At 40.2% G+C, this 15,873-nt stretch overlaps 1 protein-coding gene across 3 annotated transcripts in view; it reads right to left on the reverse strand.

The window, feature by feature from the left end:
• Window positions 1-10,309: 10,309 nt before the first annotated feature.
• The window catches only part of LOC111273982 (ribosomal protein S6 kinase alpha-4), a 7,672-nt gene continuing 2,108 nt past the window's right edge, over window positions 10,310-15,873 (reverse strand). For 2 of the 3 annotated variants that reach the window (XM_022856032.2, XM_086967482.1), the window contains exons 2-5: window positions 15,729-15,866; window positions 15,132-15,338; window positions 14,030-14,423; window positions 10,310-10,654 (exon numbers count right to left, since the gene is read on the reverse strand). In XM_022856032.2, coding sequence (XP_022711767.1) covers window positions 14,088-14,423; window positions 15,132-15,338; window positions 15,729-15,866 — 681 coding nt within the window. In that variant the 3' untranslated portion in view covers window positions 10,310-10,654; window positions 14,030-14,087. Of the gene's footprint in view, window positions 10,655-14,028; window positions 14,424-15,131; window positions 15,339-15,728; window positions 15,867-15,873 lie in introns of those variants that run through there. The other variant, XM_086967483.1, reaches the window with a different exon arrangement.

Genomic DNA, 15,873 nt, shown 5'->3' on the forward strand with positions numbered 1-15,873 from the left:
AATTAGACGTTTTGCGGGGAGGGGATGCATCAAGGGACAGAGGGGAGGACTCATTCGTTGAAGTTTAGGGGTAACAGGCCATAGTAAATGCAGGAGAGCTTATGAGGGAAAAAGACATGGAATCGGCGACGGCTCTATTAAGGCTATATATGAACCCATCGAGCGAAGCCATATGTAGGGCTGGTTGAATACCCTTCAGAAATCAAAAATGAACGTGGTAGGTCGCGCACGAGGGACTCTGCGGACACAAAGCAAGTGTTAATATATATATGTATATGCGGACTGCAGATGATATTTTATCTAGGGCCGCTATAAGTTAAAGGTATGGTTGTCTGATGGTGAAGCTCAGATGATGATGAGGCAGAAGACAGTGCCAACAATAATGACGACAACAACAACAACAACAACAACGGATTTTTTTCGATCACTTTGAAAAACGGATTCTCGTGTATGAATACCTGCCCATTTTAGCGACGACAGAGGAGACTTGACAAATTTAAAGATATCGTATTTATAAAAGTGCTTATTTCATAACAACTAAATTCGAAAATGTCCATAAAAATTTGAGTATTTTTGATAAAAACAAAAAACCGATGCAAAGAAATTTTTAGTATGCCACAGATATATCATTATAAAGAAGGAACTAATCTCTTGTCCACGATTCTAGGACAAAAGGAAATCTGGTCTCCAGAGAAACTGCAGAAATTTAAAATTTATTGATCTGAGCGGATGGAATACGGGTTGTAACCTCACCTGAAGGCATGTTTATAGTACATTACTAGTTATATTTTGTGTTTTTAATTATGTACATATTCGTTGTAAATATAATAAGCGAAAAACATTTTGTTAAAGCAAGTAAAAATATCCACCAAGCTACCGTGAAATGACCAAGTCCTGCAATCTATATTACTCGAACAATTACGAGCATCTTTACTAAGATCATGAGTCTTCTTTTTGTCGTAACCACGAATATGCACCACTTAAGGAGACATACCTTTTTAGTGTCGGCGTCATGCTCTATTTTGTTTATTTTATACTCCCAATAGCACATTAATTCCTGTGAAAAATATCCTATTCCGAAGTATAAATGAGTTCGTATGCTAACTAAACAAGGAATACAAAAATAGTTTGCATATTATAAAAGATTTTGCTGTCGGAATTTTTACATAAAGATCCTAACTTATTTGTAAGCTCTCGTTGGCGATAAATGTTAACAAAAGTGGCTCAATTTTACTATTGATACTCACTAGGCAGTGCCGCTAGGAAACTAATCGTGGACGTAGCGTACCTTAAACACGCGGTAATCCTGAACGTGTTCCACATCAAATAAAGAAACTGGTGTATTTCTCTGTTTACCGAGCCTATTTCTAATGAACTTGCGCACTCCAGCCCGTAATTTCTACCGCCGTACGTGGCTTTGATCCGTGCTCTGTTATTGTTAGTTCTACAGGATCGCTTTCATTTATACTCTAGCTAAGAAAAGCTACTTCGTTGTCATATCTCCCATTGTGGATGTATAGCGACGACAATATGTATCTCGTTCAGCTTATAACATTATCATCCAGCCTGCAATTTCGTATGGCGCTTGCCGCGACGAGAAGAAGAATGTGTAGGCGATTCCGCAAATGGTTCGCAAAAAACTCCATGCTCTGTCATCACCACGTTTGAAACATTTGCGAAGGCAGCGAAGTAAGGATAGTAAACGCGGCGCTTAGAGGAGTGACAAAAGCTCATGACTGGTCTCTGTGTTCGGGCTAGGCACAAACAGTGAGAACCGGGATTTTCTGAGCCTCGTTCGCGGTACAACCTCTTCTGTATTTCGTAGGTGGTCGTCGGAGGTGCCAGAGTGGCTAGTCTTTGTCCTCAGATACAAAAGAATCCATCCACTTTTGGCCAGAAAGGGCAGGACACAAAGATATGACCTGCTTCCCCCGAACGAATTCTCGCTTTCGGTAGTGTGCTCTTTCGTCCGTTTTGAATGCGGTTTTCGCCCGTTTACTTCTCTGCTTTAAAGAGTACGATGATTCTACATGGATATCTGATCGCAAAGCTACTTCTGCGGACTCCATAAATGCAATACTCCAGCATATTGCCTTAAGCAAGCTCACATTCTTTCTCCTTGCGCTGTAACGTGGTTAATGATAGTGGCTACGATATATAACCTTCATTAATACTCGCAACCTGTACACGGTCTATCATGCCTTAACTATTTTGTCTGACATATAGAGTTTGTAGGGTAAAAATATCTGATATATCGGCTGAAAATGGGAGTTACTTCGTAGGATTCTACTGTTCAAAGTCCGCGAGATTTAAAATATGACCAATATTTTTTGCATGTTTGCCAAATTTCTCCTATCTCTTAGAATCCATTGGCCACCAACCAAATGCCCGGAGGCGCGACTGATACCCCTGCCTCCTTTAAAAGACTTCTCTACGCTTCCTGCACAGTCGTCCTGGAAGCCGAGCAGCACGCTTTCCATCTCAAAAGATCTTTTTCGTTGAAAATCGACAGGTCTATTGGAAAACCCAACCATTCCTCCATAAGAGTGTTCTGCTTTGGAGTCAGGTGCATAGAAAGATGTTTATGAATATTTTCTTCTATAGTTGATAACGAATCGTTAATGTAATGTTATTTGACCATAGATGGCCTTTAGATTGACAATTGGATGTTAGTTTGTTTTCTTTCTAACTATACGCGTATCTTGAGCATGTTTTCTTTCTGTACAAAGAATACAATACCATAACTTTTGCTAACTCACACAGCATCAATTGAAAGTTGTCGGTCTCAATGTGAGCTAGGTTAACCAACTACCTAGAACTAAATTTCTAACAACGTGTTTTCCCCTTTTACTTCCGTTCACCATCTGTTATGCAAAGGGAGGTATCTATGGTATGAGACAGACAAAAACTTCGCTGTATGATAGAGGCAAAAAAGTAAAAGCCGAACTAATTTCCTTGTTAGCAGGTGTACATTTGAACCAGGAAGGTATATCTGCAAACACAATCCCACAGATAGTAAACGTCGGAGAAAATGGAAACTTTCAAGAGTTTTATTCAGTATCATATGTCTAAGAGTGTTGAAATCGAGTGACTGCCGTTCCTCCAACGATCAGCGGCCCTCGACGTAACTTGCTGCTGGTCGTCGATTGCAGTTCGCAAATGGCTCAATTCTCCGCCATGGCGACACTGTGGCCGCTGCAACTCCTTTGTCTTGTTATGTATGCTGTGACCTAGGCGATTAGCAGGACCAAGGTGAAGGGTCGGACTTATCAGTCCTCCACTATCGACGCCCGGACACAATAACCCAGGAGGTTCTTTGTTTGAGTCATTTTTGCTTGACATATATAGAACTTTGTCGAAGTCTAGTTGGGGCGAGGAAGCAGTGAGTTAAACTGTAGACAAGACACCTTTGTTATTACATAAATATGCTCAACGTGCTTACGCCGACTTTTATTTACCGTAATAATCAATGGGCTTTGATGGCTTCGAACTGTAATCAGGAATCGGAAGTGGTGAAAACTTTGCATGATTCGCTTCGTGTAGTTTTCATAGCTCGTAAAGAAGCGTTTTATTTGGACGTACCATTCTATACGTTATGTTAGTTGCTTCGAAAAATCTGGTGCAAAAAAAGCAAACGCAGGTATCAAGTATTGTCCGTTTCGGGATTAGACTTGTACCTTCCTCTTACATTTATAGAGGCGAAATGTATATGTATGTAGCTTGTACATACATCACCAGATTTCTGAATGCTGCGGGGTAAAAAAATAATTATTAGAATTACTTTTACTAATAGTTAATTATTTAGTTGGCAAAATGTCCACACTAACTTTCCACGTGTTATCAAAACGTATACAAAACCAGCTCAGGCTGCCACCGAAATTTAGAGGTCATGAATAAATTTAACGATGAAATTGGTTGGCGGGCTAACACTTGAGAGGGTTTAAATCAGGTTATAGCGTAACTAAATTGTTCTAAATGGCACATCGTTTTTCAGCGGCAGATCTCGTTACTGCCGATGTGCTTACTGAGCAAGTACGGAAAGCTCCAGAGAAAGCGAAAGTTCTTACCGGAGAACTTGGTTAACTTTTTCTTATATTTGTGAAACAGATAAGAAACAATATGTGTACATATAATAACCTATTCAGATCACGTAATAGAAAAGCTATAGCTGGTTAAGATTACCATACGAATGATTTTTTCACTCATTTATATAAACAACGGCCCTTATTATATTACGACCCTCACGATTTTGACTAAGTATCTATTTTTATTAAATTCATTCGGATTACACGAAAATGGTTATTTAGCCAGCTGAGACCATCTACAAACATATTAAGCAACTTGTTCCCCTGTACACAGCGTTGGCCTTAAGACAGCCTAGCTAAATAGATCAAGTGAACCGAGCTTATTTAGTTACTTAATTTAATTATCTAAATCAATTTGTTTAAGTTGTTATTCACTAATCATGTGATCCTCGATTTTCAGTACTATGATAGATAAAAACGCTAATTGTCTCTAATTAATGATAGGTAAAAGAGAAGTCCTATGTGGTAGTAATACAAGGTGTATAGCTATGAGTACTACTCAATGTAAACACTGATAACCCGGATATGCAAAAGGCGCGGAAATTCCCGAAGCAGCCTGACACCTTCATTCAGATATGTTTAAAAAAATTACTGATTGCATCGCGCTTTTATGAATTTGTTGACCTCAAGTGCCAAAAGAGCGATTGTAGCGGAACGTGATGATGATTCAAATGCGATTTTCTCCCCTGAGGTTCCAGTAGTTCGATATTTTTTATTTGAGCTTCTTTCAATTTGTCTGAATAAATTATCATGAAAATAAGACTCTTCTGTTATTAAATTGTCCTTAAAATTTCCTGTCACATGCGTCTGTGTGTTCTGGATACACACCATAAATCCTAGAAGGCTAAAATAGCTATAAAAATTATGAGTAAAAAAAGTTTGAACATCACGTTGACGTCAAGAGAACCTGACTATTTATTCTATATAGCTTTCTTGGTGCGAAGTTATAACTTCGGTGCAGTTTTGTAGAGCAGAATTCAAGATGTCGCATGTTCGCTGTGACGTTTGATTACGTTTACCTCACGCGGCTTATGTGTTTCACCTTTGCACTTTTTTCTTTCGAATTTGACATGTATTATAACCTTTAATCGCCATGTCTTAACGGACAAAATTCTCTGTTTTATTATTTGTCACTGTTTTCGAAGAAGTCGTCCTAAATAATGCGGTATTTATGTGTTGGCGGAACTTCCGGTCCCAACCATATATCTATTATAGCTGGCTCGCATCTTTATCTTTACGACAGTGTAATACACCGGATGCATCAGGAATTCGCAGCGACCATTCACCCATTATATTTCCTAATTAATTTTAACAAGTATTTTCTATTTTTTCGGTAGATATATTGCTACTGTTATTACATTACAGCCTTTATAATAAAACTGTTTAGACCCTATTTTTTGATAGCACATGAACTCATGGATCTCTTTAAACGTAGAGTATTATTATGAATCTACAACTGCTTACATATTTTGTATATTAAGTATAGACATCGTATTTACCTATCAGAACTGAGACCAGGTGGTTCGTAGTATTCAGACGTTGTACTGACCCGTTAAAGCACGCGCTCGCAAATATCATTCGGCCGTTTTCAAAACGATCGGCGTCTACATAAATGCGTATACAAAACTGAATTGGTTTATATAATAATGTGGTACAGCGTTTCCCTTAATTTCCCAAGACCCCTAAAAGCATCGTGCACCCAGCTAATCTGTAAATCGTTTTTGTAAATTTCTAACAGTTTTCTCTTGACACCCCACGATGTTGAAACCACGCATTCCACATTTTCGGAGAAAGGGCTGAACGCAAAACGCTATCCGTTCTCCAAGGTCACAAGTTTCTTTGTCTTTTTCGCGTATGTTCGTCGTCCTCATGAAGCCCTCGAGCGTAATACACTCATCTTTAAATCTTTCTTCTGTTGTAACGAGCTGAACTACTTCTAACAAAGTCATTCATAGCAACAATGAGGTGCATCTACATACAGACCCAACTCGGATGGAAATTTGATATTCGAAATACGAGCGCTAAAAGCGTCACGCAAAGTTTCACCGAAATGTAACCAGATCAGTTTTGTTTAGCCTTATTTGTTCGCCTTCTTTAGCCTCATAATCCGTGAAGTCCTGGCCGTCTGCACTGATCGGCGATTGCCCTCATCGGCGATAACTGTCGATGCTAAAGCGGGCAACCCGACCAAAGGCTGTGTCCTTGGTTCTCTGTCTTCATGAAACGACTCGTTTTGGCGCGTCAGTCACAAGTATGCGTCTACACAGGCGTCGTTTTCGTATTCTGTCCTGCCTCAACAGACTGTTTGCTGTCGACTATCGCCCACGCAGCCACTGAGACGGCAGCAATGCCAGACTTTGATTGTAGCGAGGCAGAGTGACAGCAATAAAAGAAAATGTCGGGTGGATCGGCGTCGTTTCCCTCGGTAAATATTCGAACGGAGCGCGTGGGGCACATCTTCCGCAAGCACACGACGGCTCTCCCTCTCGCGGGGGGAGATGCGGAAGACGTTGTGTTCATCGACTTTCATCAGCGCTGCTGCTACTGTTGTTGCAGACATTGGCCTTTCTTCATTGGCACAGAAGCGCCGGTTGCCTTACTGTTGGGATGCTGTTTCAAATCTGGCGCGTACGTTTGTTTGTCGAGTCCAGTCGGCCGGAAATTCCACCGGAAGCGCCCTCGGTGCTTTTTCCTGCTTTCCTGTACCATCATGAGTCCACGGCAGACTGAATTGCCTCTCACTATGGGTAACTTGACGCGACTTCACTTTCTACTTGCGTTTCCACTTACTTTTAAAGGATTCGCCCTGCGTTTGTAAAAATGCGCGGTAATTTAGGTCATTTACTCACCCTTGCCGAAGCTATTCTCTACTATGGAACAATATGCACACAGTACACCTGTTTTTTGGGTACTGACTATATTAGTCGTATTTGAACTGTTTGCAAACGATATAAGGCAATATCGTTTTAAATCAGTTCTCACAGTATCTACTAAACCGGGATAACCATGGGAAAGATTAGGTAGCCTTTTGTAGAATACGATAATTTAGTCTGATAAGTAAATCGATCACAAAGTATGTACATGATTTACAACTCTGCTTTGATTATTTGTTTCTAGAAAGATAATCATATAAAACAAAAAAAAAAAGATGGATCTTGTCATATAGGGACACACTCTCGCATAATATAATATGCAAATAAGCAGACTACTTCGAAAACAGCTGATATGAAAGCGTCTTCATTCGAACATATATTAGCCATTATTTTTCCTATCATCCTCTTAGATTTTGTCGTATTCATGTTTCCCATAGATCAGCAAATTTAATCTCTTATCATCATACTGAACGTCGGACCTTGAATTATTCATGACTGCATAGGCACAGGTTTTCCCTATTAGTCGTGGTCATCGACTTTAAATAGCAGTGAGACCATGGAATCTTCGTAAAATCGTACTGCTACGTCAGAACCGTTTCTGCTAGCTATAGAAGAATCAATAGAACGATACAAAAAATAAATCGGTCATCCCAAAAAAATAAAATACCTCCTTTTTCTCTGTGACTGGGAACACTTAATCCACAGTAGTAGGGAAAACGCGTCCATAGTAAATTTACAGTCTATTCCAGCAAAAGTCTTTTTTCTGAAGATCTCACTTGATATGCCTGGCTCACAATCCCTGTACTATAGCACTGATTTAACGAACCGGGTGACCGTGACGGCTAATCAGGACGTTGACTTGCGATGCACCTTAACGTAATTTCTGCATCGGACTGGCCTAGTGTAGTGTTGCACACGACAACATATCTGATAATAATGCTGTTGAGCGAGAAAACGGCGTCCCGTCCTGATCCGCCACAACCCTGGGTTTCCGCGAATCACATTGCATTACATTTATTCTGTCGGAATACGTAAAAAACCGTGCAATATTTTTCTTATATATATATATATATATATATATATGATGTTTAGTTCACTACTGGTGTGCGCGGGCATCGTACCTTCGAATCGTTCCGCTGCCTATTTTCACATTTAGAGGATGTCTTGATTTCGGGTGTCCATTGATACTTCTTCTCCCAATAATAGAAAAGAAAAAGTTTAAGCCTGTTCGATGAGCGTAGTGCTCTTCCCGACTTAGTTATGTAAGCACCGGTTCTAATTGATTGTACATACGAAAATGAAAATAAGCCTGAAATGACCGAATTAATAATTTCGCTACACAATGATATGCTATTCTATAATAAATTTAAGCACCTAAATGCATGTGCCCGTGCGGCTTTGGCGCACTCCTAAACCCAAATAACTATCTTAAATACAGCATAGCATAGGCGGCGGCACTAAAAGATCTTTAAGGACAAAACAACCTAATTTTACGTAGGGGCAAAATGGCATTAGCAAACCCACCACGTGTCCAAACAATGAACATGTTTGAGAACTTCTATAAGCGAATGTTCATGTCTCCTCATGCTGTTAGTGGAGTTTACTAAATAAACACTTCTACTAGCACCATCCAATTAGAAAGTTCAGCCAAAGAATACCAAGCCTGAACTTTACGATTCTAATCATTTATATTTATTAGAACTATATAATTTGTATGTGCCTGGTCTGACACCTGATAGTCTATAGTATAAAGGTCTTTAAACCTGTTTTGTTTTTCATGCTAGGCAAAGCGTCAAAGCTCCTGTTACCGATGAATGACTCGAACGAAGGTCTCCGAAACTTCACTGAAACGACCCCATTCTTCGTGGCTATCATACTCCGGTTCATTCGAGCGTACGATTCTCCCGTTCAGCCTATTCCTTTAAATCGTTCGTGCTAGCGCTTTCTCACCCTCTCGACTTCCGCTCATTGAACCTCTGAATAATGTTGAATTTATTGAACTTCTGTCTGCGCCTTACACCAATCATGTGACTTAAGTGCACCCTCTACGTCCCTGTACTGTTTTTTTCCCAAGAGGTAGTACGAGCAGAATGGTTAGTGCATGGGTAGAGACTGTTGTTCAAGGCTAGTCGTGCGTCAATATGGTGGTCGTGAATATGGCCGCACCGGCTGGCCAGTTGATCCGCAGCTTCTGTCGTTCTTGATTCTCGCACTAATGGATCCTACGCGGTTTTTGCGCCTTATCGTTGCTTCCTTTCTCATCCTTAGCGGTCTTCGAATGTGTGTGCGTGTGCGTGTGCGCGTAAGAGTTTTTTCGAACCTCCAGTGGCTGATGATTAATTTTTTGTACGAAATTCGATCACCACGGGGAGACGGGTGGGCGAGCTGAAATGGGTTGGTTATACCTCGTCGTCTTTGAGTCTCCCTAGGTGTTCTCTACCAATGATTCACAGGGCCATCTTTTGAGACTAGGGTAGGAGCTGGAGAGTGCAAAGTGGGCGCAGCCGTCGACGCAGTATGGACCTTAACCGTGAATACGGCACGATTGGTTTTCGCATTCAGCAGTGGCTGTGTGAGATAATAGCTTACACGGCTCCGCCATCGCATTGAAGAGCCCTCTGTATTTATCTAATTATGAACATGTCAAGCATAAAAAGACACGGTGAGATAAGAAGCCTAACAACAAAGTAAACAATCCGCATGGCTCCCATATTACCAATAGAGAATGCGGCGCATAAGATCTTGAGCTAAATCACCACCTGATATTAAATACCTTTAAATCAATTATATAACTTCTCTTGACAAAAGAAAGCTCCGCGTTCAGCAGCTACCTATTCTGGTAAGCTATCTTACTATATACGATTTCCGAGTTGCAACACATAACTATAAATATCCATTATAAATATCCATCCATACAGATGACAGTCAATGCAGTTGAGCGGAGATTTTCGAATGGCGAGAAATTTATTCCCTTTGTTATGGACTAGAAATCATATTCTATCAAAAATTGGAAGAAAATGAATGGGAGTAACTATTTGTTTGTTGTGGGAAGTTACCATTATTATTATTACTAGACAAAATAAAGTAACTGTAAATTTCGTAAAAATAAATTCGAGCAAACATTAGCTTTGAGTAAACAACCACTTAGTTTGATCAAATCACACCCAAATTTAGATGTATTGCTCGCTAGGAGTTAAAAACGTCCCGCTACAGATATCAGACATTATCAAAATATTAAGTTTAAACGTTAAACCATACAAGTTTAAACTTACGGTGTTATTTCTGTAACATACATAGTAGGACATACATAGACAAAACATAAACATCTATTAAAATTACCTCGCCGGCAATTTGGGCATAGTTTTATTTGAAGAAAGCTCGCCGGGAAATATCGACAATTGAGATCACGATTAGATTCCTCCTTTCGTCGAAGGGTAATGATTGTCCCGCCTGCACCTAACGATGCAATGACTAAATGAATGAGACCACACAGATGGATGACTGAAGAGAGCAGATGAGAATGGCCCCTGTCAAAGAACTTCGAAGATCCGAATTAGAGCTAGCTTCACCATGATGAATGATGAAAACCCGTGGCTGATTTTTATGTCAAATCGCTTCGAATACACGTGGACATTTCTCCGCGGCACGACGCTGTTTGTCTCGTCGAGATTTCTCAAAATTGCTGTTTTTACGAGACTTAGCAGAAATGAACCCAGCGTTGAACAGTAAGTCTTAGATAAATGTTGTATGGTAGCTAAATGTATTACTTCTCAATTCATGTTCAGGGTGAAAGCTAAGGTAAAAACTTGCCCAACTTCAAGTATAACCTGACTGTAGAACGCGAATTCGTGTATCTCTCATTAAATGTAAACAAGTTGCAAAAAGCAATATTGCTCAATGTGCAGTTTATTTCTAGTTTATCAAGACTCATGACATAGCGTCTTAACCTAGATATAGGTATGTCATTGTTATAAAGACCGTTAACTAACCTTCGGAACGTTGTTTCTAATAGACAATTCACTAGAAATTATCTGTAAAATAATTATAGAAGGTTATGCAGTGTATTGCATTCTCTAAATTGCACACTAATTATTATCACTTTAGACTAGATAAAATGTATACATAAAAGCATAACATGTATGAGATCGTCTGAAGTCTAAAAAAAAATATGTAATATTATGAGTCGCGTCAAAGGTAATGGCATCATATTATAGTTAGTTCTATGGTCTCGGGAGTATAATAAATTCTAGTTTTCACAGAAGCACATGCCAATAAGGTTGTGGTAACTTTCTATACTGGAAAAATGTAGGCTAAAACCCGCGTGTTGCATATCTAATAACTATATAGCAATTGGCTTGGCTTTCGACGTATTATTCTATCCATTACAATTCGTTTCGAAGAATCGTAAATCGATAAGCCACTTCGTCCTCATTGAATTCATACTCCTGGACTTCGGGTAGCCCATACTGTTTCCTGGATTCCTCAACAAATAGTAGTGTCTTCCACATAGCAGGCGGGCGAGTTCTTCGTGGTAGAGTGGAGGTCCAGGAAAAGTAGGCCTAACTCCAACTATCCAGTGTTGATAAGTGCGCGGCGCTATTAGATTTGCTCAATAAGGATGTAGACCTTAGGCATCTGTCGGCGCTGTTTTCGTTTGAAACAGCTTCAGCGTAGTCCTTAATGATCATCTCTGCGGGTTAACGGTTGCTGTTTTTGAAATTGGTGCCTTACGCGCCCTCTGTTCGATATACACTCGAAGTGATTCTAAGCTTGGTATCAACGAAACGCCGGAGTATATAAACAGAGCTACTTCTATACCCGTGGAGTCACAACGTGTCTGATTTGGCTGGTCGCTCTCCCCGTAAAAATTTCTGTCTTATTTGTCTTATGTGTTATTTCTATGCCTGAGACGAGGGCAGCTATGGTTTGCAGTACGCAGCATCGAACCCTACTGCTTTTGAAATTAGGTTGTCCGCGTACTTTCATATTTGCTAGCAGGTGTCTATCTTTACGGTTAAAATCTGATGATATCACTCTGGGTGAAGCCATTCGTAAGAGAAACTTTCTCCTGTCAAGCCGTCATGTATTGTTAGTCTCAATATGCCTCACTATATTCAGAATCTTTCCCCGAATTTCCAGTTACGCCATCTTTCGAGTACTCACATCCCTAACTCTGACCCGAAGTCAAACATACTATATCCGAACGCGCCCTTTGGGGGTAAAATTATTACGTAAAATCTTTCTCGATGTTTCCATTCGAAATTCGCGCCGCTTGTCGGGTAGTATCTGCTTGTTACCTCGACGTAATGTCAATCGTCGCAACAGAGGACTTGCTAATAATTTCTATACATTACATTCCTTTATTGTTTCCCGCCCAAACATAGGGAAAATAGTGCTGAGTATTGTCGATTCTTCTCCTCGAGTTTTAGTCATTAGTGTCAGCAATCGCTTTCTCCAAGCCGCTGGTCTAGTCTTAGTAGGTAAGCACATCGTTGTCGTCCAGCAAGGCTTTAAGGGCTTTTTTAAAATGTTCGTTTTAAATATCGTTAGGTTCTGCATAGTGGCTAGTTTACAAAAATTGTATCGCCCCAATGATATCTTACACTATGATAACGTCGTAGGTCTGCTCGCCGGTAACAAGTATTTTTTAACCAAGCGTTCGAGAATACAAGCATATCTTGATGGATGACGTATTACTATTAAGATGTTCAAAGCGGTTTAGACCCACGGGGTGTATAAGACTCGCAACATCCATTTTCCGTATGTTCCGTAGCCACAAATACGAGCATGTTTGTGTGCGATAAAGGACAGAGTTTTACTGTTAGTGCACGTTTTATGCTCCTGCTTTGCTTTTTGCAGGGTGCGCCTTTAGAACGTTCTAAGCGGCGTGCGATAGTTTCGCATCTCGGGTCCAAGGATAGCTAGAGTCCTAGTTTGATATAATGAAGCGCTGGTTCTTGAGGATTCATCGTTCAGCAAGACCTTTTTTTGCTTTATTTTTGATGAACACTGCAGCGGTGTAGTTAGGAAATGATTGTACTTTATGACTGGTGTCCGCGTATATAGAAATATCGTGAGAAGACGATCTTGGTTTAGTTTACTTCGTGTTAGAGCTCATGACGTAACACCTATGCTCACAAGATTGCTGCTTCTCCCCGCTTTCGTGATCTCGGCAGATAAATCTGCCGAGATTTTTAAATTTTTGCTTCAAACAAGATTGTTTCGAGGACATCTGTTACCGAAAAGCCCATAGGTCCCTTTGAAGGTTGAGAATGAAATCTCGCCAGTTAGAAACCCAGGTCTCTTAGAATAAAGCAGTTGTCCAATTGTCCGTTTACCTGTCTAGCGCTGCTTTAAGGTCTTCAGTAGTAGCTGTAGGATTCTATCCGGGAGGCCAGTGCACCGAACTGCATCGATGAGCCAAGTCGTATTTTCAGCTTCAGGTGGTCTACCATACATGACTACCACATTAATATGCTTGCCGTCACTATCCACGGTGGCTATCACATAAATATACTCTCCTTCGCTAACTGCAGTTATTTTTCCCCATAAAACCAATGCGGTAGTTATACCGTATCGTCACAGCGCAGAATGATACTGGGTGCTAAGCAATGAACAACGTAATATCCTTGCGTGTCCTCTTCCTCTTATGTCTGTCGCTGGCTGTACTTCTGTACTCGTTTTATAGTCCGGTCACCTAATACGCTATCACCTTCGTGCCCCTTCGGCAGTTTCTGAAGTCGCTTGATATGAGCAGTTATTCTTATATCAATGTTTGTGCCCGCTTAATCCGAACGGTGTCGATTCCATCATTCAGTTTCCTGGCCTACAGCTCATAACAGTTGTAGAAATACATTGTGCAAAGGGAAATGAGCGTTTGCTCTTTCACACAATCTAGAATTTCTACAAGTATTAGATTTGACTCCATATGGGACTCGCGTCGTTTAAAAAGTGTGTGTTCGATAAATCTAAATATCATATAGTCATTGTAATCATATGCAAAGTAAATTCCCTAAACAAGCTACTTGGGGTACATAGCTTAATGTACAACACGAGAGATGTTACAGCTACCTTCAATCTTCGTTAGTAGAAAGGAAAGTATCTGCCAAAAGCTATTTGATGCTTGATATCATAAAGTTTTGTTGAAAGCGTTTGTTTTCCCTGGTGAAACGAGATAAGTTTCCCACGCAACTCCATCAAAGTAGGGATGATTCTTCAGTTCTTCAAAGCCCCGACGTCTACAGCCAATTCTGAGCCTTGGGTTATCGTGCAGAAGTTCCCGCATTAGTGCCCTGGCATTGGGATCTATATTCCCTGGTAATCGGATCGGCATGTGGTCTAAAAGCAGCATCGAGTATTCTGGATCTCGAATATCTTCAAGTCCAACGATTCGACAGAAAACACTTAAAGGACTGTGGCGGACTGTCAATTCGTACATCAATATGCCCAATGCCCAGTAGTCCACCTGATTCAAAAAAGGTTAAACGTAGGTAATTGTTGGGTTGCTAAATAACTAATTGTTGTGAGGTTCAAATCATTTAGAACCGAAAGAATGATGCAATCAAATTAACCCAATAATAAATGGGCTAGGTCAGTTGTTACTATACGGTAGAAGTGTGTCTCATTTTAGAAAATAGTCTTAATCATTTTGTAGTAGAAGTTTTAAGATACCCTAATAATAGTATTTAATAGTACCCTAATTTAATAATATAGTTTGAGTCTAATAACCTAGTTCGAAAAATTATTGCTAGATGGCGTAAATATAGAACGACCAATGGCGTTTAATCAATGGGCGTTTATAAGGCTAACATCCAGGAAACCTTTTCGGCCTTGCCAAACTGTTCGTCGTCTATTATTTTGTGGTAAGTAAATTACAAAGGATGTTCTAAGGCGCTTGCCGTACCCTAGGAGAATACGCCCGATCGATGACAATCATCGTTTCAGATCTGATGGTTACGAACGTTCAGCGAGTGAAATGGGCAGTGCGCCACTATGACTCCGATTCAGGACGTAGCGTGATCGATATGCTTAGGAGAATTGTAGAACAGACATGAATACTAGAACCCATCTCGGGAAAGCGGGTGACTCCAAATATGTAAGCAATAAAAAAAACTGTTTAGAAATTAGAGACACAATCACTATTGCTTTGACCATCAGCTTAAATAATACAAACCTCCGGTCCATATGACTTCTTGCCTTCTATCATTTCCGGCGCCATATACGGCAAGAATCCGGTTGGGTAAAAGCTCCACTCTTTGTCGGTTGCAAATTGAAAATCAAATAGACGAATGTTGCCTTCAGCGTCGACGAGAATATTTTGCGGTGCGACTCCACGAAAGATCATCCCCATATTGTGTATACTGCAAATGGCGAACGCCACCTGCCCAGTTTTCACATGGCGGCAGTCATAAAAATTTCCTATACATACTAAAGGATACTATTCATAAGCTTTGTAAAGCATACGCAAAAGCGGAATGAAAATAACAGCCTCACGGGTTGACCGATACGAGACTCACAGGCAACCTCTTTCAACATGCGGGGCCCTATACCTATCCAATATTATGTTCGGAGTGGACAAAAAACGGGCAATGATATATCGAAGTTGAAAGTTTCAACTTCGTTGTGCTCCGCGAGATGACGCAAGATAGTGTTCTTTTCTTTTATCAAAGTTATTTATTAAATTTAATTCAATAATACGTCTCTTTTGATTGATATTAATAATGTAGTATATTTGTTATATATGAAAAAAACTACTGCGGAACAGACGTACCTGAGATATTATTTTCATGGCGACGTGGGGCTGAATGACTCCTTCAGCTAACACCTCGCTAAGCAGACTGCCGTTGAAATATTCACAAATAAAAACTTCGAGATCTTTCGTTCGATAATAAACTTGGCAGGTTAGCACCTGAAAG

The sequence above is a fragment of the Varroa jacobsoni genome, unplaced genomic scaffold (assembly GCF_002532875.2).
Source record: "Varroa jacobsoni isolate VJ856 unplaced genomic scaffold, vjacob_1.0 scaffold_242, whole genome shotgun sequence".
Lineage (NCBI taxonomy): Eukaryota > Metazoa > Arthropoda > Arachnida > Mesostigmata > Varroidae > Varroa > Varroa jacobsoni.